Source organism: Moschus berezovskii, chromosome 15 (genome assembly GCF_049115385.1).
Source record: "Moschus berezovskii isolate FMDL1 chromosome 15, NW_MosBer_1.0, whole genome shotgun sequence".
In the NCBI taxonomy this organism is placed as follows: domain Eukaryota; kingdom Metazoa; phylum Chordata; class Mammalia; order Artiodactyla; family Moschidae; genus Moschus; species Moschus berezovskii.
In genome coordinates, this window is record NC_142474.1 from 33,371,299 (window position 1) to 33,395,675 (window position 24,377).

The 24,377-nt window shown below is 50.8% G+C and overlaps 1 protein-coding gene across 4 annotated transcripts in view; it reads left to right on the top strand.

Moving 5' to 3' along the window:
* The first annotated feature begins 1,873 nt into the window (after positions 1-1,873).
* Positions 1,874-24,377, top strand: part of SMOX (spermine oxidase) — a 36,519-nt gene continuing 14,015 nt past the window's right edge. For 2 of the 4 annotated variants that reach the window (XM_055432162.2, XM_055432152.2), the window contains exons 1-2: positions 1,874-2,038; positions 23,991-24,224. In XM_055432162.2, the coding sequence (XP_055288137.2) occupies positions 24,017-24,224 (208 nt within the window). In that variant the 5' untranslated portion in view covers positions 1,874-2,038; positions 23,991-24,016. The remainder of the gene's footprint in view (positions 2,039-23,990; positions 24,225-24,377) is intronic. The other 2 variants (XM_055432131.2, XM_055432141.2) reach the window with 2 other exon arrangements.

Genomic DNA, 24,377 nt, shown 5'->3' on the forward strand with positions numbered 1-24,377 from the left:
CGCCTAGCAATCTTGATTCCATCTTGTGATTCATCCAGCTTGGCATTTTGCATGATGTACTCTGCATATAAGTTTCATAAGAAGAATGACAATATACAGCCTTATCGTACTTATTTCCCAGTTTTTGAATCAGTCAGTTGTTCCATGTCCGGTTCTTCTCAGGAGACAGGCAAGATGGTCTGGTACCTCCATCTCTTTAAGAATTTTCCACAATTTGTTTTGATCCCCACACAGTCAAAGGCTTTAGTGGAGTCAATGAGTCGCAGCACATGTTTTTCTGGAAATCTTTTGCTTTCTCCATGATCCAACAAATGCTGACAATTTGATCTCTGGTTCCTCTGCCTCTTAGAAATCTAGCTTGTACATCTCACTTCATGTACTGTTGAAGCCTAGCTTGAAGGATTTTGAGCATAATCTTGCTAGTGTATGAAATGAGCACAACTGCCTGGTAATTTGAACATTCTTTGGCATTGATCTTCTTTGGAATTGGAATGAAAACTGACCTTTTCCAGTCCTGTGGCCACTGCTGAGCTTTCCAAATTTGCTGGCATATTGAGTGCAGCACTTTAGCAGCAGCATCTTTTAGGATTTTAAATAGCTCAGCTAGAATTCTGTCATCTCCTCTAGCTTTCTTCGTGGTAATGCTTCTTAAGGCCCACTTCACTTCACACTCCAGGATGTGTGACTCGAGGTGAGTAACCGTACTGTCATGGTTATCTGGGTCATTAAGATCTTTCTTGTATAGTTCTTCTGTTCTTGCCACCTCTTCTGCTTCTGTTAGGTTCTTTCTGTTTCTGTCTTTTATTGTGCCCATCCTTGCATGGAATGTTCCCTAGATATCTCCAGTTTTCTTGAAGAGATATCTAGTCTTTCGCAGTCTATAGCTTTCCTCTACTTCTTTTCATTTAAGAAGACCCCTTTATTGCTCCTTGCTATTCAAGGGATACACACAACAATATCTTTGAGATATTTCACAGATACTGAAACCTGCTCCAGGTGGGGGAAGTTAATGATTAATGATGGTATGCTGCCCACAAGCATGCAGACCCCAGACCAGCTGGACCTGAAGATTAATGATGCTGACTCCTACTTACCTCACCACCAGCCCAGCAGAAGAATGTCCAGGAGCTGAGCATGCCCTCTTTGAACAATTAATATAAAACTTCTCACTATCTTCCCCAATTTGGAACGAATAGTTTTGAGGGCATGAGCTAGCTGTGGCCTGCTTTGCGGGCAAAGCACTAAAGCTATCCTTTCTTACTTCACCCAAGACATTATCTCTGAGATTTTATTGGCACCAGTGTACAGAGATGCTGAGATTTCCGCACCAGTATTAATGTGAGGTGGCATGGGAGGGGGTGGTGGTGACTGGGTGCGCAGTGGTGTTGCAGACAATCTGAGGCTAGAGGTAGCCCCTTAGGGAACCCCCGCCCCCAACTGAGATCCAGTGGATCCGCGGAAGTGAAGGCAGCTCTCAGAGGAGAGAGAGGCTCCTCTTCCTTTCGACGGCAGGGTTTGGAGTTCTGCGGGTAAACTGAGTCCAAGGGCCTAGCTCTGCTTGTTGCCTGGCAGGCAGCTTGGGCTCCACTTTACGCCCAAGCACAGGGCAGGCAGGGCCGGACTAACCCCTTTTCTTTTGGGGGACAGGTGGAAACGTTAGGTGCCCAGATTGAGGAGGGGACGTTGGAGCTCAGGTGGGGAGCGCTGGGTCCCGGTCCCTCTGCAAGAAGGGACACGGAGGTCCTCTGCCAACGCGGCCTCCAACCTCCCCGCCCCTGGCCAGCCGAGCCGGGGAGGAGTTCGGCGCGTCCCCGCCTAGAGGCGGAGCGGGGGCTGGGCCTGAACTGACTGGGCGGGGTGGGTCGGGGACGCGAGGCTGAACGGGGCCCCACACAGGCCGCGGCGGCTGGCTCGGGCCCCTAAGGTCCCAGCAGCGGCTGGAGGAGGAAGCCAGGCGGCTGAGGAGAAGGGGAGGCGGAGGAGGCCGAGGTGGAGCGCCACTCGCGGAAAACTCTCTTCCCCGGCTCAGCAGGGAAAGGTACAGCGCGCGCCTGCTCCCCGATCCTCGACCCCCGGCCGCCGGCCCCATTCGGGCGCAGGCTGGGGCTGAGTCGACCGCGGGAGGGTGAGGGGCCCGCAGCAGCCCCGAGGGCTCGGCCGGTCCGGGGCTCCGGCAGCTAGAGCGGCGGTCGCGCGGGAGGGCGAGGGTGCCCGGCGTTCCCAGAGGCTGGCGAGGGCGGTGGGTGCCGCGCCCCTTTGCTCGTGTTGCGGGAGGCGGCGGTCCGACTCGGCGGCGGTGGTCCCTGGGGCAGGGGCTGCGCTGGGGTGGAGGGCAGGCGGGACCCTGGGGCTGCGTGCGGCAGGAGAGCACCCAGTGCGCCCGGCGGGCGTCCTCGGTGGGAGCAGACAAAGCCGGGCGCTGGCGCCCCGCGACTGCTCGGGCGACCCGGAGGGTGGGCACTAGGGAGGGAAGAGAAGGCGCCGGGGCGATGGTCGGGACGCTGGAAGAGGCTGGGCCGTCCTCCCAAAGGGCGTCCAGGTAGTCTCCTCGCGGGGGGTATGGGAGGAGTCCCCCGGACAGGGTGGGGAGCAGCTCTCTCCGAAGAGCCAACTAGGGGCTCACAGGCTGCTGTAGGCTAGGCTCCCTACCTTCTCGGAAAGGGCTAGGGAGTGTTGAGTGCTCAACTTGGGGGAGGGGCTTAGAGATAGAGCCGGTGAGAGGCCTGGGGACCCCCTCGGAGCTTGCACCAGGAAAAGGCTTGGCCTGACAAGACTAGGGCTGTAGCTGGCACCTGTGGTGAGTTGTGCCCACAGGTTGCAGGATCTGCCGGTGGTGGCACATTCCCGTGCCAGACCGCGAAGTAGGTGGGTAACTTGTCTGTGTTTGGAGCAGGCAGCAAAACGGCAGGTGTCTAGGGGGGTCATTGGAATGGGTATGCGTGCATCTGAAAGTGTGTAGTGAAGGACCCACCTCTGCGTTTTGCATCTTTGCTGCTCCTCCCCTTTCCTCTAGTTAGCTGGGGTCGAAGCATCCCAGTTCCTGCTACAGGCTAATGCCTCCACTAGGATTCCAACGTAGTCTGCTCCCTGTCCCTCATTCTTCAGTGACCTCTCCTCCTGGATCATTCACAACAGTGCCTTCTTAACATGCTTTGGCACCCCAACGCTTCCATTTTATGACCCTCCCCCACCTTTTTTTCTTCATCCCTCATTCTCCCCCAGCTACAGATGACCTCACTTCCCTTCACAGTAAAACTTCTCCAGAGAGCTGCCTGTACCTGTGGTCTCTGTGTTCTTCAGCTCACTTGACCTGGCTTTGATTCCACCACTTCATTGAAACTGCCCTAGTAAAGGTCTCCAGTGGTTTACACTCCCCTACAAGCAGATCTTCCTTGACTTCCCTTGGTCTAGATCATTCTTTGCAATGTCCTCTCTTGACATTTGGTTTTCTTCATCACAAATCCCCTTTCCTCCTACCAGAGCCCTTCCTTACTTGTTTTTAAGGATGACTCTTTCACACAGTTGTAAATGTTGGAGGATCCTGGGCTCTGTTCTTAGCCCCCTCCTTTCTCCTGAGTCCCTTCTATTTACGTTCCCCTCAAGCTCTCATTTTTTTTCTTATAATTTTTAAAATCATTAATTTCAAACATTAATTTACAAGCACAAATTTTAAATGTACATAATTTTCATTCTCATAATTTTATGTAGCAAATTTTATCTTCAGTTCTAACCTCTCTATCCAGGCACAATCTAATGATTTATGATGTTATAGGTATGAAAACTTAATATGGATGAAACAGAATCCTGACTGCACTCCCCAAGCATGACCCTCCTGTGGCCTTTCCATCTCAGTAAAGGCCCCATAACCCACCTGTTGTCAAAGACAGGAAACTAGGTAGCATCTTTTTCCTTCTCTCCATAGCTGGTACTACAGCAAGTTCTTTTGCCGAATCGATCTCAGGCCTATTCTTCATACTCTGACTCCATGCTACTGCCCTAGGCTACTGCCCCAGGCCAAGCTACCTTTTCTGTCTTGACTGAATACTGTAGTAGCTTCTGCCTCCTTTCCCCAAGTCTGCAATTGCCTCCTCAAATCCATTTTAACAGCAACAAGAACAATTTAGAAAAATATTGAGTAGTCTCATTCCTCTAAGACCCTCAACAGCTCCCTTTTGCACTTGGAGTAAAATTTCAAAGCTTTCCCCTGGCTTTCAGGTCTTTCATGATCTGGTCACTGCTGACCTCCCCTAGGCTAATCCTGACCACTGTCCCCTTTGCATTTTTCTGACAGCCACACCTGAATCACTTCTGCCGTTTGAACACCTAAGCTTTTTCCTGCCCTGTGGCCTTTGCCTGTGCTGTTTTCTCTGCCTAGAATGTACTTCCAAGGTTTTCTACTGGACTGGCTCTGCTCCTTCTTATTTTTCAGGTCTTACCTCAAACATGCCTTCCCATCATTCTTTGTAATTATTCATCATAGCATGTGGTTTACTTTCTTCATTGTGCTTATCACAGTTCATAACCATTTGTTGCAGTTATCTGTTTACTTTGTGTAGTATCTTAAGGACTGGCCCACTGTTGAATTCTGAATGCCTGGAATGTAGCCAATACTCAGGAAATCTTCAGCCAGGTGGGAAGGTCAGGCAGTGCAGGAGCCCCCTGTAAATCTCAAGTGATCATAGGATTTTTATTTTCTTTCCTTGAAAGCAGTTGTGCAGATCACTGAGGGGACCAGTAAGAAAAAGGGAAGTAAAGCTGGTACAAATGGCTTAAAGGCAGGCCTGTACACACAGTGGGAGATTGGATGGATTTGGGGGGTGTGGAGTTGATGTGGATTGCTGTGGGTTGGGGATCAATGATTTCCTTTGCTCCCTTTGGTGGAAATCCAGATTAGGTCGACAGAAGGGTATGTGCCTGTGTGCTTGTGTGTGTTTTCTAACTCAGGAGATAGAGATGGCCTGGGCAGCCAGGGCTTTATTTCAGGTTACTTTCTTGGGTGATTGCTGGGTACCGAGCCCTGGGGGCAGAGAGTTGAAGGGGAGGAAGAAACTGAGGTGGGGGGGGTGGGGTGGGGTGGGGTGGGGAGGGGTGCGTCTCTGGTCCTTTATCTTCCCACCCACAGCTCTCTTCTTTGCACAGAGGAGCCCAGCTGGGAATTGAGCTGTTTGGCTAGTGCTCTCAGAATGGAGGGCTAGGAGTCAAGGGTCCTCAGGTCGGGAGTGGGAAGCGCAGCGCTAGACAGGGAGACTGGTGATGGACCAAGATAACACTGTGAGGTGAGTGCTAGACCTAGGGGCTTGGGGTTCAAATCACAACTGGGCTGGCATGCCTAGGAAAGGCTTTGAGCTGGGATAGAGGGGGGAGAAAAGAGGGTGTCCTGGGTGGGAGAAATAGAGCAGAGGCCAAGAGGCTAGTCCAGGGCCCTGGTATACTCACTGGGTGCCAGGCAGTATTCTAAGGGCTTTGCAAATATTAGCTCCTTTCATCCTCTTAACAGCTTTATGAGGTAGGTCTTATTCCCATTTTACAGACTGGAAGACCAAGGCATAGTCATACAGCTCAATATTTGAACTGAGGCAATCTGGCTTCAGAATCCATGCTCTAAGTCACTCTACTCTGTCACTTCTTTCTTTCCTCTCAGATACGTGAGCTGAAGTCTTTTTAACAAGTGTTTTTTTCCTGTCTCCCAGAGGTGCTTGGCCTTGGGGCTGGAGAGGTAGGAAAGAAGTCAAACCCTCTAAGATAGAAGGAGTCCTTACTCAGAGTGGGTGGCTGAGTCTGTCTGTTTCATGCCTCTCCTTTTCTTCTAGGAGGGGCACTGTGCCCAGGCCAAGTAGGGTGTCATGCATAATGTGATTTCGGGGAACTAGGGAGGACATTTTCTTCTGGTACAAAAACAGCTCCCTGCTTGAGATACCACCATTAGAATGTCACTTCTTTGATTCAGCATTGCCCCATTGCCCTCTTCATCTGCCTGTGGCGACTCCACAGAGGTCAGATGGGAGCTCTGCAGATAAACTAGCCTGTTTTGGATTCCATCTAGGATGTTATGAGGTGGAGGTTCAGACTTGGCCTTGGGAAACCTGGATGGGGGTCTAAGTAGGTCTGCGTTGAAGATGGGAGCAGAGCTGGGGGAACAGAGAAATCGGAACTGAAAAGAGCTTAATCTACTTCAGTATTGGCCCTGTCCTTACTTCTTTTTGTGTCTGTAAAATGAGAGTCAAGAGACGTTTTTTCTTTGATCCCCAGAGCCTGTGGAAGCCAGGAACTCCTTGAGGTCCATGCTTGAATACCTTCTTGCAGACCCAGGGTAAAGGAGCGAGGACTTCCCATGGGATGCCAGCCTGCAGGAATTGGCTAGAAAGGAGGGGGTGGGCAGAAGGGTGTGGCAGCCTTGTCCTTTGAGGCTTTCCTGTTTGGTCATGAGGATGCCTCGGGGCAGGTGACTTGGCCTTCCAGGGACCAATAGGCAGAAAAAAGGTTTGTTGACCACACAGGGATGGAGTCTCCTTGCTCCACATTCCGACCCCAGGTTTTAGGGGATCTGCTTATCTATCTCAGCAGACCTCCCAGTCCTCCAGGAAAAGAGAGAGATTCGGTGGCATTCTCTTCTGCATTTTCCACATTGCTGCTGGAAGCTCATTAAGCCCATGTTTCTGAGGAGTGCTTCCTCTCTGAAGTATGCAATGGGCTTGTCCACCCTGCCCGAGTCCTTGTCTGCTGAGTTGAGGTGAAGACAGGCTAGAGCCGAGGGTGGACTTCCCAATAACTGGCACTGGGCCTTGTTACCTGGATTTGGCACCTGACATCTTCTGTGCCCCATCCTGGTGCTTGGAACCACTGGGAACACAGGACAGGGTCCCCACTCATCAGGAAATAAGAGTGAGCCAAGCCAGATATGATAGTGGAACATGGTTCAGAACAGCTTCTTGGAGGAGGTGGTGCTTTAAGGGGGCTCTGAAGTCCTGGGTGGCTTTGGCTAACACAGGAGGGGATGGTTTTCCTGAGGTGGAGTGGAAACCCAAGCCTGGACAAGTCAGCTGAAGCATTGATTGCCAAGTCACTGAGTCTAGACTTGATTCACTAGGCCCCCGAGGAGCCGTCGAGGCTTGCCATGGGTGCAAGGACTTGATTACATCAGTGGTCTATAAAAGTATTTCTCAAACTGGATGGAGGAGCCTGGTAGGCTGCAGTCCGTGGGGTCGCTAAGGGTCGGACACGACTGAGCGACTTCACTTTCCCTTTTCACTTTCACACATTGGAGAAGGAAATGGCAACCCACTCCAGTGTTCTTGCCTGGAGAATCCCAGGGATGGGGGAGCCTGGTGGGCTTCCGTCTATGGGGTCACACAGAGTCGGACACGACTGAAGTGACTTAGCAGCAGCAGCAGCAGCAGCAGCAGCATACATATGGGTCATCTGGGCAGCTTGTTAATAATATTCAGGTTCCATTTCAGCAGGTCTGGGATGGGGCCTGAGATTCTGCATTTCTAACAAGCTCCTGGGTGGTGTGATGCTGCTGGCTTATGGGTTATCTTTGTGTAGCAAGGGTTGAGACTGGGGACTTTGGGCCAGGCAGATGCAGGGATGGCCACAGATCAGGTGAGACCTGAAACAGGTAAAGGACTTGGCTGCTGTGGACTGTGTTGGGGGAGATGTAAAGACAACTTGTATGAGCACAGGGCAGAGGGGAGTTATGAAGAGGGTATGGGATGGAGGGGCTACTCTGTTGGGAGGTGGGGCCAAGTGAGGGGCTTCTGGGGACTTGGGTCTCAGGTTGGGAACACAAGCCTGATTTCTAGTTGCCAGACTTTGAGGAGCTCCCAAAACCATGAGAAAGTATCTTAGGTGACTGCCCCAGGGCACGATGACATGCGGGTAGCATGTAGGGCATCTTATCTCTCCCCACAGCCAGGCCGGCCTATAGTTAGCCAATCTGGGGTGAGCACCCTTCCTCTAGCCAGGGTGTGGCCAAAGAGATTAGGGAAACAGCTGACTCCAGCCCTAGAAATGCCATCTTCTCCTCAAAGCCCCGAAAGTCTCCCCAGATGCTGAGCCATTACCCCCCAGCAAGTAACCCTTATCCCCACCCGGCCTGTGTGAGTCCTTGTAGCTGCCCTGATGGTTGCATGAGTTGCTGATGGGCCACTTGGGAGTGGGGAGGCCTGAATGCTTCTCTCTGCTCTGCCCCTGGCTAGGTCACTACAAGCAAGTGTCTGCTCTGCTTTGAGGCCTCAGTTTCCTGTAAATTGAGGGATTCAGTCCCCTCCCTGGGGAGCAGTGGGGAGAATTGCAGGGTTTGTTGAGTGGAACACTGCATCTTCCCAGAATGGCAGCTTACTACATTTTAATCCTGGATTACTATTGAAACTCATGTGCTAATGATGGAGTAGAGTGAGTGATTTGCCTAGAAGAGCTGTCCAGCTTGATTTGGGGGAATCTCCCAAGACCCCTTGTTCTCTGGGCTTTACATAGCCTGAAGGGTAGTATCTGAGGCCACTGGTCAAAGGAGGTCCCTCTGTACCCTAGCAGAAGTGTAGGCAGTCACCTTACCCAAAGGAAGGCAGGAAGAGCAGACACTAAAGACACTGGTTCTGCTGCCCTGGGCAGTGCCAAGAGGGCTTTTCAGGCTGAGTTCCCAAAATGTCACTCATAACTCCTAAAAGGGGACCCCGTGCTCCCCTCCTTGATTCCTACCCAGTGCTCCCTGCTGTGCAGGCTGTCCTGAAGGGGTGGACTGTTGCTGTTTAGTCGTTGTGTCTAACTCTTTGTGACCCCACGGACTGTAGCCCGCCAGGCTCCTCAGTCCGTGGGATTGCCTAGGCAAGAATACTGGAGTGGGTTGCCGTTTCCTTCTCCTGCAGATTGAACCCTCATCTCCTGCTTTGGCAGGTTGATTCTTTACTGCTGAGCCACCAGGGAAGCCTGAGGGGATGGGAGGAGGAAGTGTTTCTCAAAGACTGTTCTGAGAAGCCTCAAGGTTTCAGGGGACAAACAAGGGTAGAAACTGGAAAAGTCACTCCACAACTCTGTGGGGGACTCAGAATGCATTTAAAAGACTCTGACAAGTCCCGGAGAAAAGAAACTGGTATTTCCTAAACGGATTTGATCACAGAAAGAAAATATTTTTGAAGACATCCTAATAATGACTAACTGACCAATAAAACACCTGATGGGAGGGGCTGATGTGGGAGGATGTTGTTCCATGAGAGACTATAAACAGGGGTGATAGGTGGGTCCAGAAGTGCTAGGGAGGGGAGGTGGGATGGAGCAATAGCTTCCTGGGAGAGGTGGACTTGGTGGTTTGGGTTCAATTTGGACAGTCAGTGGAAGAAAAGGGCACCGTAGAGGGAGGGATGGCCAGGGGGGGACTGGGGCCTGGAACGAGTCCTGGGTTCTAGGGCTTGGCTTCTAGGAAGCTTTGCTTCACTTGGTGGGTGGGCAAGGGACCCAACAGTAGCCAGGCCTGAGTCTTAGGGATTCTGGGAGGGCCTCCTACCCCATCATTCCCTGCTGTCTTCTTGCCCTACAAGTTCTCTCCCATCCTTTCATCTCAGCGAGTGGGATTGTGATCCCTGGGCAAGAAGCTGAAACCGCTCTATGCCTCAATCTCATTGGTGCTGTGAGGATAATGCTATCTCCCTTTTAGGGTTGTGTGACACCCAGATTCTTATTGCCTGCTCTTCATGTGATTGACATGGCTGCAGGGAGTGTCTCCAGAAGGATCCCAGGGAAGTGACTGTCAGAGATTTGAAAGGCACAAAGGTCAGGAGAGAGCACTGATAGGGCCTACGTGGCCCACCTCATTGTTAAGGTGGCTCATTATGTTGACCTCGCAAACAAAGAATAAAATCACAGTGATCCTTGAGCTGACCAAATTGCCCAAATGACATTCTGTTTTCTCACTGGCCTACCTTCTCAAAGCTACGAGACCACAAGATTCCAGACCTCCGGCTCCGTGACCACAGGACTCAACTACAGGCTAAAAATTAACCATCCCTTCAGAGAATTTTTCATTGGTGGGGTATGAGAAAGACCCTGTCAGAAAGGGAGGACGCTGGTTCTCCTTAAGGGCCAGTCACCCTCTTGTTTTACTCTAATAAATTTCCTTTTCTTGCCTGATAGCCCGGCTTGCTCTTTTTCTTTGCACTCACCTTGAGGCTCGGGTTAGGGTCTTGATTAGAACAGAAGAGTGATCTGGAAGGGCAAGAGAAAGAGTGAGTGAGGACTGGCTTTCTGGGGGAGTGGCTGGGCCACTGGGAACCATTGAAGGTTTTGGGCAGGGCAGTGGTTTGATCAGAATAGTGTTTTAGTGAGAACAGTGGCTGGGTGTGATGGTGGGTTAGGAGTACAGGACTCCCTGTTGCGCTTCCTAAGAGAATTGCTGCGCCCTTTCATGTCTCAAGCATGGGGCCGGGGGTGAGTGAACTGCTCATATGACTCTTAGGTTATCAGAGCTCTGAGTCATTTTCCCCAAAGATTAAGAATCTCACTTTTGTCACCTTCCCGGAAGGGGTGTATAAAGTGTAGGACAAGGAGACTCCCTGGGCCTGTGCTCCTCCTGCCTCCCCTGGAGCTGGGAGAGGAGGTCAGTGAGGTCACCCTGCCTTGCCCCTTGCCACACCTCATTTCCTTTGAGGTGTGAGGACTCTGTTCAGCAGCTTAGGTAGAGGTGATGGAGTATGGCATTTCAAACAACGATCCAGAAGTTGCTGTTAATAGTGCATGTGGGTAAGAGCCCTATGTGCTGACAGCAGCCCTCAGGGAGGCCCTGGGCGCTCGGTGAGCTTTCTTACCCAGGTCAGCTGCACTCTCTTCTTCCTTTGCCCGTTTCTTTCTTCAAATAGGCAGGAACCCAAGGTTTCTCCTGCTCGCTCCTAATCAGGAGTCAGTAGGAGGGGATGAAGAAAAACATCTGGATTCAGCCAAACCAGGGTGGCTTAGCTGTGTTGGGGCAGGTAAATTCAGTACCCCTGCCTCTCAGTCTAGATTCCATTTTTTTAAAAAAATTAATTTATTTACTTTTGGTTGTGCAGGGTCTTCTCTGCTGCCGTGGCCTTTTTGCTAATGGTGGTGACTGGGTGCTAGTCTGTAATTGTGGTGGCTTCTCTTGGTGGAGCAAGGGCTTTAGGCATGCAGACTTCAGTAGTTGCGGCTCCTGGGCTCTAGATCACAGACTCAGAAGTTGTGGCATTAGGGCTTAGTTGCCCTGTGGCATGTAGGATCTTCCCAGACCAGGGATCGAACCCATGTTATCCTGCATTGGCAGATAGAGTCTTTAGTTGCTTCTTGGGGGGAGGGTGTTAAGGAAGGTTTGATTTAAGACCAAGAGAAGTAGCACTTGGAAATGAGTTGTGATTTATTAGGAAACAGAACAAAGAACGCAGCCTCCTTCTGCAGCCTTGTCCGAGGCCCTGATGGACACATAATTCCTCTTCTTGTGGTGCACGGGGCATGAGCTGTTTCCCAAAGAAGGGAATGCTGGCAGTGCCAGCAAGTAGCATGACTGGGTCTCAAATCTGGGTTCTAGGACATCTGGTTTGATGCCCTTTTCTCAAGTCACAGGCCCCCTCAGAGCCTGTCTCCACACCTTCAACCATGCCTTCCTACCCACAACCAGACCTCTTCCCCATGCCAGACCAGTCCAGCCCAGCCCCCCAGACTACTGCCTCCAGGGAGAGAGGGGGGATGGGTGCTCTGAGTGGACAGGCAAATAGCTAGACCTTAAGTCAGCTAAGTAGGAGACATGCAGGACCACCAGTGGGCAAATGTTCATAGGAAAGATTTTTAAAGTGAGGTCTTTAAATGTTGAACGCACGTATCTCTTTTACTTTCTTCTGTTTTGGAAAATTAAAAAATCATATACAATTAGTGCAAAATTTTGAGTTAATCTGAGAAAGTAACTCAAGAAAAGATGATGAATTTGATTCATTCTCTGGCTTTAAGAAAGAGTAAAATCTGAGCCTTGATATCTCAGTACGTTTTGGATTGCCTTGTGTCAGATGACAGGTTGTGGAAACTCCCTGAAACCCACTCGGTTTTGTCCTCTGTAGAAGGGGGATGTTGACATGATTAACCTAAACATTCCATGCGGAATGCTTAGCATTGCCTTCTGTACCTTGGACATACTCAGTGAAAAGTAGTGGTAACAATGATGATAGAATTGTAAGAACAGACTTTTCTTGATTCTAAAAGCTGGTGAGTTTTTAAGTTTGTCTTTGAACTCAACGAAAGGACTTGAAGAATATGTTTATTGTCTAAGCTTAGTGTTTTAACTCTGTAGGTGTTTTATGGATTAAATCATGGGGCCCACATATGCATTTTGAAATGAACACCATTGACTTTTCTGACTTGGTTCCAGCTCTTTCTGAGGCTGGCAGGTGATAGCAGGGGTGGAGGGTGGTGGTGTTCTGCTTCAGGGTTGAACTTTATGAAGAGCTCTTTATTGGGTGATCCTGTATAAGGAAAGCACAGTTAAACCACCTTGGAGTTACCAGGAGAGGAAAATCTTGGGCCAGAGAGAAGAGGTGACTGTTTAGAGGGAATTATCATTTAGCTGCTCCTAGAATTTTATTTTGTGCTACCAAAATCACTATCCTTGTCACTATTTATGGAGGGTAAAACCAAGGGCAAAGGGCTGTGGTCTGGCAAGCTTTAAGTTAGTTCCCATGGGACCCACAGCCCACCTGACTAATTCCTTGGCCAGGAGGCGAGTGACCTCTGGGCAGCAAGTTTGGCAGTGTAGCTAGGGTAACTGCCGGGCTGGGGACACCTCCTGCTGGCCCTGGGTGCCTGGTACAGTTTGTACAGTGTCACTGTGTGGGGAGGGGTAAGACAAGTGCCAGATCGAGGACTGTCCTCAGGCCTGCTGCCCTGGGAGGCTGACCGAGGGCCGGAGAGGTGGGCAAGTGCAGGGTAGAGAGCTGAGCTGGGCATTGACAAGCCTGCTTTGCCCTTCACTCTGTCTGGGTGGCCTTCGTCACACCTGTGAACGTTTCTGAGCCTGTTTCCTCATCTTTTAAATGGGCACCAGCGTGTTTGGGAGGATTAAATGATGCCATGAATGGAAAGTGCCCAGCAAAGGGCCTGGCACACAAAGGGCTTAATAAATAGAGATTTGCTCTGGGGTTTATTTAGTAACTGGACTGTGGAGGGATGTTTTCTTCATGATCATGCATGCCACCTGTGCTCTGTGATAAACCACGTTGAGTTTTGGGGGTGGTGAGCATAGAAGAGGGAGCTTTTCAGGAAGGGAGCTTAGAATGAAGGGGAGCCTCTTCCTCCAAATGCTGCCTGAACCAGCAAAAGCCTTGGATAGCCCAACTATGCCATAAGGAGCCTGAGTCCTGGGCTGAGTAGAATGCGGACCCCACCCGTGGCTTGGGAGACCCCACCCGTGGCTCCAGAGCCTCTCCTGGAGAGGAAAATCTTTCCTTGAGAGAGCCATGGGTGGAGTCCCCACTCTACTTAGAGAGCCCCCCACCACCTCAGGGCTGGAGCTGAAGCACAGATCGGCTTTGTGCAGAGTCACGAGGGGCAGGCAAGGGGGAACCGCGCCTGGCCGAGCTGTCTCACAAGCCTCAGTTCTTGTCAGTGATTTTGAAAGAGTCAGTGGAAACTGCTGACTGTGCTGTCTTCCTTCCCTCCAGAACTGTGAGGCTGCGGCTCCTGGCAGGGAGAGGGGAGAAGCCCTGCTGGAAGGCTACCTCTTCATCTGCCAGCTCACACCTCCCTGGCCTCAAGTGCCCCATCTTCTGAATGGGCGGATCTCCATGTGGGGACACTAGCTCAGGTCAGGGGCTGGTTAAGGCCATGCCTGCAGGTGATGCCTTATGCAGTGGGGCTGGGAGAGGGGCCCTCGGCTGTGTGTTTGGGGGCAGGCTCAGCCCTGTGATGGGAGGTGGCCCGGAGAAGCATTCCTAACCGTCCTGAAGCCCCAGGGAAAGACCTGGGCTCTGGAATCAGGCCACCAGTGCCCTTCTACTGCCTGTGGGTCCCTGAACCAATTTTTGTCTTTCCTACTTCACAGGCTTGTTGTGAGGGGGAAAGGAGACGACCAGTTGACAGAGAACTCGTAAGGGTTGGTCCTGGTGTCATGACTGGCCACCCAAGTCATCCTGGCCCCATCCTTGCTCTTACTCCCACATTCCTTCATTCACAAGTCCCTAGGAGGTCCCCGGAACATTCGTAGGCTCTGGTCCCCTCTTGCCTCTCACTCCTTTGCTCTGGTGTCACTCTGTCAGAGAGGCTTCCCTGACTTCGCCATACAGAGCAGCTGCCTCTCCCCTTGTCTGCTTTGCTTTGTGGCAACTGTCACCCCTGGGGGCTCAGACAGTAAAGAATCTGCCTGCCAATGCAGACGATGTGGGTTCGATGCCTAGGTTGGGAAGATTCCCCTGGAGAAGGAAATGGCAACCCATTCCAGTATTCTTACCTGGGAAATCCCATGGACAGAGGAGCCTGATTGACTATACTCCATGGGGTCGCAAAGAGTCAAATACGACTGAGTGAATAACACACACACACACACACACACACACACACACACACACCTGTCACCCCAATCCTTGACGGGGAGGCATCTGGCTGTTTCTGTACCTCAAGAGCCTGTCACAGGGTAGCACTCAGTCAACTTTATTGTTGTTTTTATTGTGGTAAGATACACAAAAAATTTATCACTTTATTCATTTTTGAGGATACAGCTCAATGGTATTAAATATATTCACATTGTTGTGCTACCATCACCACTAAAACTGAAATTCTGTACCCTTTAAACACTAACTCTGTTTTCCCCCACTCCCCTGTCCCTGACAACTCCCAGTGTACTTTCTGTCTCTCTGAATTTGACTACTCTTCGTACCTCATATAAGTGGAATCATATAGCATTTGTCCTTTTGTGACTGATTTATTTCACTTAGCATCTTGTCTTCAAGGTTCATCCTGTTGTTGCATGTGTTCGAATTTCCTCCCTTTTCAAGGCTGAATAACATTCCGTTGTATGCACGTACCACATTTTGTTTATTCATCCACTGATGGACGATTCAGTGGATTCCATCTTTTGGCTATTGTGAATAATTCTGCTATGAAGGAGGGGGAAGCTGCATCTTGAGGGAAGCAAAACATCAGTTCAGTTCAGTCGCTCAGTCGTGTCCGACTCTTTGCGACCCCATGAATCACAGCACGCCAGGCCTCCCTGTCCATCACCAACTCCCGGAGTTCACTCAAACTCATGTCCATCGAGTTGGTGATGCCATCCAGCCATCTCATTCTCTGTCGTCCCTATCTCCCCCCACCCCCAATCCTTCCTAGCATCAGACTCTTTTCCAGTGAGTCAACTCGACGCATGAGATGGCCAAAACATATATCCCTCCAAAAACTGGAGTGGGAGTCCAAGATCCATTAGAGAAAAGATGTGATGACAATACCCATTTTGCAGATGAGAAAACAGAGTCTTCCCTGGGTCACTTAAGAGTTAGACCTCATCCCTACACTTTGGGTCCTCTCTGAGGGTTTTTCCTGTGAACCACGGTTTCCATGAAAACCATGGTGCTAAAGGTAGTCCCAAAGGAGGAAACTAGCAGACTGAGTCATCAAGGGACACATAAAAGTGTGTGTGTGTGTGTGTGGGGGGGGGGTTGTTGGGGAGAGAAAGACAAAGGAGGATGAGGAGAGAAACAAAAGGTGTCTTCCTGGGGTTCCCCAAGGGCCATGGTGACTTGGGTGCCTCAGAACAGGGCTGGTATGGTCTTGAGGCTGATTTTCTCTCTCCAGATTCAGCCCTTCCCAGGGTAGTGAGTGACTATGAGTACCATTTCCCATCAGCCCTCCCCTGCCCATGGCCTGATTGATGTCACCAAGGGCAGTCTCACACCAATGTAGTCACTGGCATAGTAACCAGCTCTGTGGTCTTTTATACTTCTGTAGTTAATGGCTTCCTAGAGGAGTGGTTAGAGTTGGGGTGTCAGGTCCTGCTTAGAGGGAGGGCATCCAGGCCATGAGGTCTCATCCTAAGGGTTGCTAAACGGAGTCACAGTGAAACCTGTGGCCTTAGGACTTTGCTGGGGATACAGGACACTGGCTAATAGGGTCCGGAGTCCTGGCTGGCCTCATTCAAGGTATGGATTGTGGATGTTGGCAATTTGATCTCTGGCAGTTTGATGTCAGAACATGATCCAGTCATTTTTGCTGAAGGTGGGCAGGATCTCTAGGATGGATTTCCTGGTTCCACTGCCAGCTGAGCTTTATGCCCATCAAAAGGACTCTATCCCTTCTCTGACTTCTCCCCTTTCTTTTTCCCCCTCCTCCACCCCTTCTCAGTTTCTGTCTCTGCAGGCAGCTATAAGCTGGGTTCTTAAAACAATTCACTTAGTCTATCCCACCATACAGAGCATCAAGGGAAATATAAACTAGCCGGAGCACTCACCTCCCCAGGAATGCCTTCCCGTCCTGCCCACCAGTGCCTTCGTGGGTCATGCCTTTGGCTCTGACAACTCCCCAGACACTGAGTTTAGGGCTGTCTTTTTTCCATGCAGTGCAGGCTCCCCACTTCTCTTCTGAAAAAGGCTTACAAAGCCTTTTAGTTGTGCTTTTAGGGACTTTACACATTTGGTTACAGGGAAGAAATGTGGGTAATAAAGACATTATGCTTGGAGAAAAGTCTAAGTGCCAAGAAGGAAGATGGGGCCCCTAGAGCCCCTTCCTCATGTTGGCCTGGGAGGGCCACAGAACACTGCTGGTGGGAGGACTCGGCAGAATGCAGCCCACACGCTTTGTCTCTTTCACTGATTGAGCTGACAGTTGGCAAATGGCCACTGTATCTGATGCCTACTCCCCACCCACTCCCTGGCAAGACTGGTGGGATAGTCAGGCTGAGTCAGGGATGGGGGGGTCTGTCATACACAGGCTGTGGGATAGTCTGGTAGATGCCAAGGCTAAGGTCCACTCTGATATTAGGGTTGGGGTCAAGGTTGAGGCTGGAGTCTAAGCTCAGATGAAGACAGGTTCTTCTACACATGAAATGGAGCTCTGGGCCCTAGAAAAGGTGGCTCCCTCTCCTTCTGTACTAGTCTCTTTGGGGATCATCCTCCCTTTCCCTCCCTCTTGGAGGTGACCCTGGCAGGTGGCCCCACCTTTTTTCTGTGCTATCATTGAATTCTTCCAGCAGTCCCACCAGGTAGCTGTGTCTATCCCCATTTTACAGAAGGGAAACGTAAAGACTGAAGGAGGCAGGCATTTACACATCAGATGGGGCTTAGATAAATATGTCCAGAAGATGGGGTACAGGTGCTATGCCTTTGGGGTGAGTTCAGGGGTATTTGTAGGTGAGACCCAGAGAAGGGAAGACACTAGTCTGGGGTCACTGCCAAGAGAGACTGAGCTGGGCCTGAATCCAAGTCTCTGGGTTCCCAGGCCAGTGTTCTCTCCCTTCCCCCTGTGACTTCTTGGGTCACAGACTGCTCTTGCCTTGTCCCCACATTTACCCACTCCAGGCTATCTTCCATGACTGGCCAGGCCTGGCCCAGCAATCCTACTTCTTTCACTTCCTGGCTGGCTAGCCTGGGTGAGGAGGGCTGGAGAGGGTCTGGCTAGGAGGAGTTCAGGCTCAGTCCTTCCCTGGGGTTGAGGGTGGGAGGAGCCTCATGGCAGACACAGAGCCCCATTGTCAGGACCGCTGTGCAAAGCAGCTGGTCTGGGATTTCTGGGCGTTTTTTACATTTGAAGAATAATTGCATTGTCTAGGGGGCCCTTGAGAATCCAAATCCCTCCCCAGACCTGTCAGGCAGTCCAGAGAGATTCCTCAGGACCAGTATCCCAGCTTCCCTCCCCCTCCCTCCCTCCTGTGAGGAGCCTGAGGCAGAGAGGGGTTCCTTCAGAGAAACTGAGGTAGGGTTGCTTCCCCAGGGCACTAGGAGTATCTGTTAGGAGGAGACCCTTTTAAGTCCCTGAGTTTACTTAAGGAAGGTGCAAGTGGCCCCCAAAGCTCTGGACAGAGCTCACATGAGCAAGCATGTGGTGTAGAGAAGCCTGCTTATTGGAAGGGGTAGGCCCATTTTGGAGTGCTTCAGCTGTTGGGAGTCTGGATTCTAAAGGGTGACTGGCGGTGAGCCAGGTGGGCTAACTGCTTTGGTCATACAGTTGTCTGGGATATGATCATTCATCCTGGGGTGACCCTGAGAAAAAAGGATAGGGAGACAGACACATTTGGGAGCCTGAGCCTGTATTCAGAAGGGAGCCAAGCATAGGTAGACTTTTCTTTTGTTTCTTCTGAGAGACAATTCTGGAAGGGTGAGGGGCTCCCGGGAGGCTGGTCCCCTGTGGCATTGTTTTTGTTTCAGTGGTCACTATTAGGGAGGGAATTAGCCTGAAGGGCTGAAGTGGGCTCCAACACTGTGGGGGATGGGGCGTCCTACACCAACCTGGGTCACTGACACTCCTCGTGATTCACTCCCAGGGCGTGAGGAAGGGGTCACCAGTCTAGTCTGGGACCTCAGCCCACTCAGTGATTGCAGAACTGCAGCCTCACTCGAGTAACAGGCAGCAGGATTTCCTGGGGGTGAGATGCTTATGCTTTGGGAACAGGCTGGGGTTGGATGGTGATGGCTTCAAAGAACTCTCATTTCCAAGATGTCTGTAGCTTCAGGAAACATCAGTGGAGCAGGCCTTGCTGGTGGTTCAGTCAACAGTCGTGCAGTCACACAGTTGTACAAGCTCTGTGTCCTTCACAAGGCTGTACACGTGTTAAGAGAACCCAGAGCCCCCTTCTATAATGTGTGGGGAGAAGTGTTTTCCATAGGCCTTCAGAGAGGCTAGGTTGGGGATACCTGAGTCTTTGGTGAAGTTGTGTACATGTTTGGAGGGGGAGGGAGTGTGTGTGAGTGAAAACGGAAACCAGAAAGAACAGCTGGGTTCAGAGGGGTCAAGGGCTGACATGCTGAGGCTTTCCCCATAGAAGTACATAGTAGATGTTCATGAAGTGTTAGATTTTATCCCTGGCTATGCTTGTCTTGGTTGGATGGCAAGACTGACTCAATGGAATGAACCTGGGTGAACTCTGGGAGATAGTGAGGGACAGGGATGCCTGGGGTGCTGCTGTCCAATGGGGTCACAAAGAGTTGGACATGACTTAGTGACTGAACAACATGCTGTCTTTAAGGGATGGCACTTGGAATAGGCCCAGCAGTTCTCCAGGAGTGAGGTTCAGTCGGAGGAGGCAGGCACCTGGGGAACAGTGATATGGGGTGTGGGGTTGACAAGACTTGACCCGAGGGGTAAGGGCAGAACTTCTACTTAGGATGTTTTTGAGCCTTGTGAGTGCTCTGGCATTTCAGTGGTTTTACTGTGGTTGAGGAAGCATAAGGAGATGCATGGTGTCCCCAGTTCAGTTCTGGGCTCAGTGAAGTGGCTCAGCAAATTTAGATGTTGGAGGCCAGGACTAAAATATGTTTTTAGTATCTGGCAATTAGGAGATTCTTCTTGGAGGGTTGGACAGCATTATCACTTTTACTTTTTAAACTTCTTGGGGGGTAAATTTCCGAGGGTGACAAAATGAAACTGGTGAGTATGCTGAGAGAAGGTGGGTGGGGATGCGGCAGTGGACATACGCTCGGTGGCTAGTGCCCATTCCTGGCACCTGGCCTCGTAGTCTTCACTCGTCCTTCTTTGGTGACCCTGCCATGGGACAGGGCCTTTCTTCCATTTTTTCTCTCTTCTGTCTGCTTTCCAATTTGGCTTCTTGGGTGGGTTCAGCTGGGGCACTGTTGGCTCTGGCCTGCAGGGGGAGGTGGTGGCCTGCAGGCCAGAGAAATGGGAGTGAGGGTAGGAGGGGGGGTGGGGGTTGGGTGGGGAGGCAGTGGGGCATCTGGATATCTTGAATGGGGGTGGACCTAATTTCTCGAAGCTACTAGGCATGGCCTGCCTGGGGACATGGGGGCCCTACCCTCCTACCGCTGTTTTGCCTTGGAAACAGGAGCAAGAAGGCAAGAGTCTTTGGCTCCTTCCCCCGCCTTCTCCTCCCCCTCCCCCTCCCTGCCTGGCTGAGCCAGCACTTTTTTCTTCTCTCCTTTATCTGCTGGAAAAGTACAGGGTGTTCTGTTTCTCCTGTGCATACAGATCAAGGAAGGGTATGCTATTTATTTATTTATTTCTTTACTAAAGGCAAGAGAAGGAGAGGCAAGCACCAAGGAGCATTAAGTGATTTTTCTTCCCCAGTAAGGCATTTTCTCATAAAATTAAAAAATTTCAAAGGAAGAGATGGCACAAACCAACAGAAAACAAATGTGCTCCCTCCCAATCTGAGCTAACAGAGGGTCCAAAAGTCCAGTTCAGCATTTAACTGAGGGCTCAGCACACAGTAGGTGTTGCTACATATAGTTTTCTCTCTTGGCTTCAGTTTGGATCCCAGGATAGATTGACTCTATGGGAGGATGGAGATGCCTCATTTTGCCATCTGTGGACAGTGCTTGTGGCTTCTCTGGCTTAAGGGCTACAGGGGTTGATAGGCACATCTGGAACAAGGCTTGTGGAGACACAGAACGAGGGTTAGCTGTGAGGGCCAGTGGAATAGGTGACCGACATGGCCCCTGTTTACCTGTTTCCACCATGACTTCCCTATAGCTCAGATGGTAAAGAATTTGACTGTAATGCAGAAGGCCTGGGTTTGATTCCTGGGTTGGGAAGCTAGGGAATGGCAACCCACTCTAGTATTCTTGCCTGGAGAATTCCATGGACAGAGGAGCCTGACGGGCTACAGTCCACGGGGTCACAAAGAGTCTGACATGACTAAGCAACTAACACATACATGATGGTACCCTATGTATGATGTCTTTTTAAGTTGAAGGTCTCTGATATGTTGGGAACTTGGGGTCCTTTCTGTGTTCATCTTAAAGGCAAACTGCCTGCCCACATTCCCCACAATCCATTCCTGAAGCCTATACCAAAGGCAGTCTAATACAAATTTAGTTATTTTCAATTTTCTAGTTTTTGTATTAGATGATGAGTTCTTAGATGCTTATTTTAAAATAAGTAAATACAGACAATCAAAATAAATAAGTATCTTTTAAAAAATTTAGCTATAGAATTTAGAAATGATTTTCCTAGACAAGGCTCTTAAAAAGGCTGACAATCTCTAGACATCCATATAAGGCCTTATTTAACTGTCATAATAACATAGGTTAGGACAAGCTGGACCACTTGAAAGAGAAAGAAATGGAGATTGGAAAGCCAGGAAGTTTAGGTATCTCCCACCCCAATGTGCTGCCCCAAGCATTTCTTCCTTCTACAGGCCTCCCAAGGCTGAAGTTATCCTACTCCTCCACGTTTTCAGAGGTGGTGCTCCAGGAGCAGGAGAGTTCTGCCATGAGACCTCAGGGACTTGAGGGAGTAGAGAGATCCCGTTTCATCCCAATTACACCTTGGTCTCCCCAGGAGCTTTTCGAGAAGGGGTTCCATCTGTAAGGTCTGAAAACCACTGCAGTAATCCCACCTCTTTACAGAGTAAAGGTGGTTGTTTCTGGGGGGCAGCCTCAGGTTGGGGGTGGGGCTGGAGGCTAGGGAGCAACGCCCAGGCAGAGACCCCCAGTCTTGGAGAACTGGGGCGTCGGGGCAAGGTGGGCAGTCTCGCCCCTGCATAGCGTAGCAGGGTGCTCAGCGTGGTGCCCATCGGCAGCAACCCTAGAGCTCCCTGCGTGTTTACAAACCTGATGTAGGACACACTTCTCGCCTGCGCCGCGGGGCGGACTCTTCCTCTCTGTCGGCGGCGCTGGTACAGGCAGCCACACCCTCACCTCTAATTTTAGTCCTCCCGAGGAGAACCTGGGGAGGAAGCGGAGGGAGGCCGAGGGAGAGCGGAGGAAGGGTAAGGGGGAGGGGAGGAAAGGGCTTGAGCCAGCTCTGACCTCCTTGCGCCCAGGAGGCGGAACCGAACATCACTGGGCTGGGGGTGGGCGAGACCGAAGACGCGCAAGGGAGAATGTGAAGCCGGGATACAGGTTCTCCTAGGCGGAGGGGAGCCCCTGCCTCCGAAGCTCTCCGTGTCTCGGGCGCCACCTTCCGGCCCTCTAGGGAATAGGTCCTCCACCGAGTCGGGCAGGATGGGGATGGGAGGTGGGGTGCAGTTTGGAGAGAGTTTGGGGGCAGGAATGGGGTGACACTCCTGTCCGTGCCCAGGTGTGACATTGGCAGGTAGAGTGGGAAGAGGAGTTCAAGGAGCAGCTTCTCAGCCTGAGCATATTTAGAAAAATAACTTTTAAAATCTGTGATAAAAAAATAAATGTTAGAGGTGGGATGGAAACATAAGTGGTCAGACCTTGAAGTGTGGGAAGACGGTTGTTAGTGCACAGCTTTTATTTTTTACAATGAGCCAGGAATAGTTATTGAGGTGTTTATGCACACATATATATAGTGGCACTAACCGCCATTCATAGAAAGATACATTTTCTTCCAGACCTGAAAGTTCCCTTCCGACCCTTTCACTCATTTCCCTCCTCCCAATCTCTCTTCTGTCATCACAGATTCATTTTACCGCTTCATGAATTTCACGTAAATAGTCATACAATATGGTGCTCTTTTGTCTCTGGCTTCTTTTGTCGATGTAATGTTGTTGAGAGTAGTTTGGTTCAGTTTATTGCTGAAGAATATTACCTTTTATGAATATACTACAAATAGCACAATATATTTATCTACTCTTCTGTTGATGGACCTTTGGGATATTTGTTTTTGGTTATCATGAAGAAAACTGTCATGAACTTTCTAGTGTATCTATTTGGTGGAGTATACCCTGTTTCTCTTGGGAGTATACCCTGTTTTAGGAAGGGTTTTTCTTAGCTTTATTAGATTTATATGCCCCAGCAGCTGCTTTCCACTCATGAATTCACTTCCCTGTTGTTAGGTCTTGTATACTATGGATAGTATGGATAACTAGACAGTATGCAACTTCTGCCTCTGAAAGCTTAGCAAAGGCAGCTTGGGTCAGGAAGGAAGTGGGGACAGGATCAGAGCTGAGTGGCCCCTTGGGATGGCCCAAAGATACCTCCAAGCCCTTGTAGTCACTCTGGGAATAGAAGGGCAACCTCTCCCAGCCCTGGGGCCAGATTCAGGGACCCCTTTGGCCTCTCATCAGCTCCCTAGACTGGCGTCTCTGAGCAAGCTGGCTTAGTGTAACTGTCAATTTGATGTCTGGCCTCTGGTGCCACAGGTCCTCATGGTCCACTGTTTCCTGGGCTCTTTGCTGCTTTGTGGTGACTGAGGGGCTGGGTGGCTTGGGGCAAAAAACCGGAGACCTACCCGGAATAGCAGAGGTTCATCCAATACCAGCCTCGTGGCACTTTCTTGGGGGAAGGTGGGACTTGTCCTGCCCACCAAATTACCACCTCATTTAGGTTCTGAAAGACTAACAGAAAGCAGGAGGAGAAGAGAAGACAGCGGAAGGGAGAGTGAGGGCCAGGGAAGGGCCAGGCCAGGGAGGGTCTAGTGCAGTGGGTACAAGTATCCTGGGGTTGGTTCCAGCACCCTGAGGTCTGTACAGCATCCTGGGGTCCATGTGAGCATCCTGAGGGTGGTGTGAGCTGGACCACAGCCATGATGCTGGGCTGTGCTGGGTCCGGGGTCAGCAGCACCAGGGTCAGTTTCTCCTGATTTTGACCTTCTTGATCATCCTCTTTCTTGCTGACTCTTGTCTCATCCTTGAGGAAGAGGCAGTACCTAGTTGATTTGGGGTGGGATTGATGGATTTCAGGGGTTTGGGATGGGCTCTCAGCTCTCCTGTTTGCTGATGAGGGCCCACAGTACATAACCCTCCTTCCTATTTCCTTCCTTATGGCTCCCTCTTTTCCTGTCTCCCCACATCCTTTGGAGATGGCTCTTCTTGTCCAGATCCTCAGAAGAGAATGAGAGGGCTCAAGGTCCCCCCTTGAGGGCAGAGACTGAGAGCATCTCTTGGGGCAGGTGGGAAGTGAAGGCAGAGCAGGTGAGCTGTGACCCCCTCCCCCCTTCAGGTTCCTAGGAGGCGAGCGTGGACGGTATGCAAAGTTGTGAATCCAGTGGCGACAGTGCGGATGACCCTCTCAGTCGTGGCCTACGGAGAAAGGGACAGCCTCGTGTGGTGGTGATCGGTGCTGGCTTGGCTGGCCTGGCTGCGGCCAAAGCACTTCTGGAGCAGGGCTTTACAGATGTCACTGTGCTTGAGGCGTCCAGCCGCATCGGGGGCCGCGTACAGAGTGTGAAACTTGGTAAGTGCCTCATTCACCTCAGTCCAGTCATCTCCCAAGGTCACCTCTTGTCTCCCAGTGCCCTGGCCTAGCCTGAGATCTTGTTGTTTTAGCTTTTCCCCAGGGTTTAGTGTTCTGTCATGCATGCTGCCTGGGCCTTTTCCAGAAACTTCC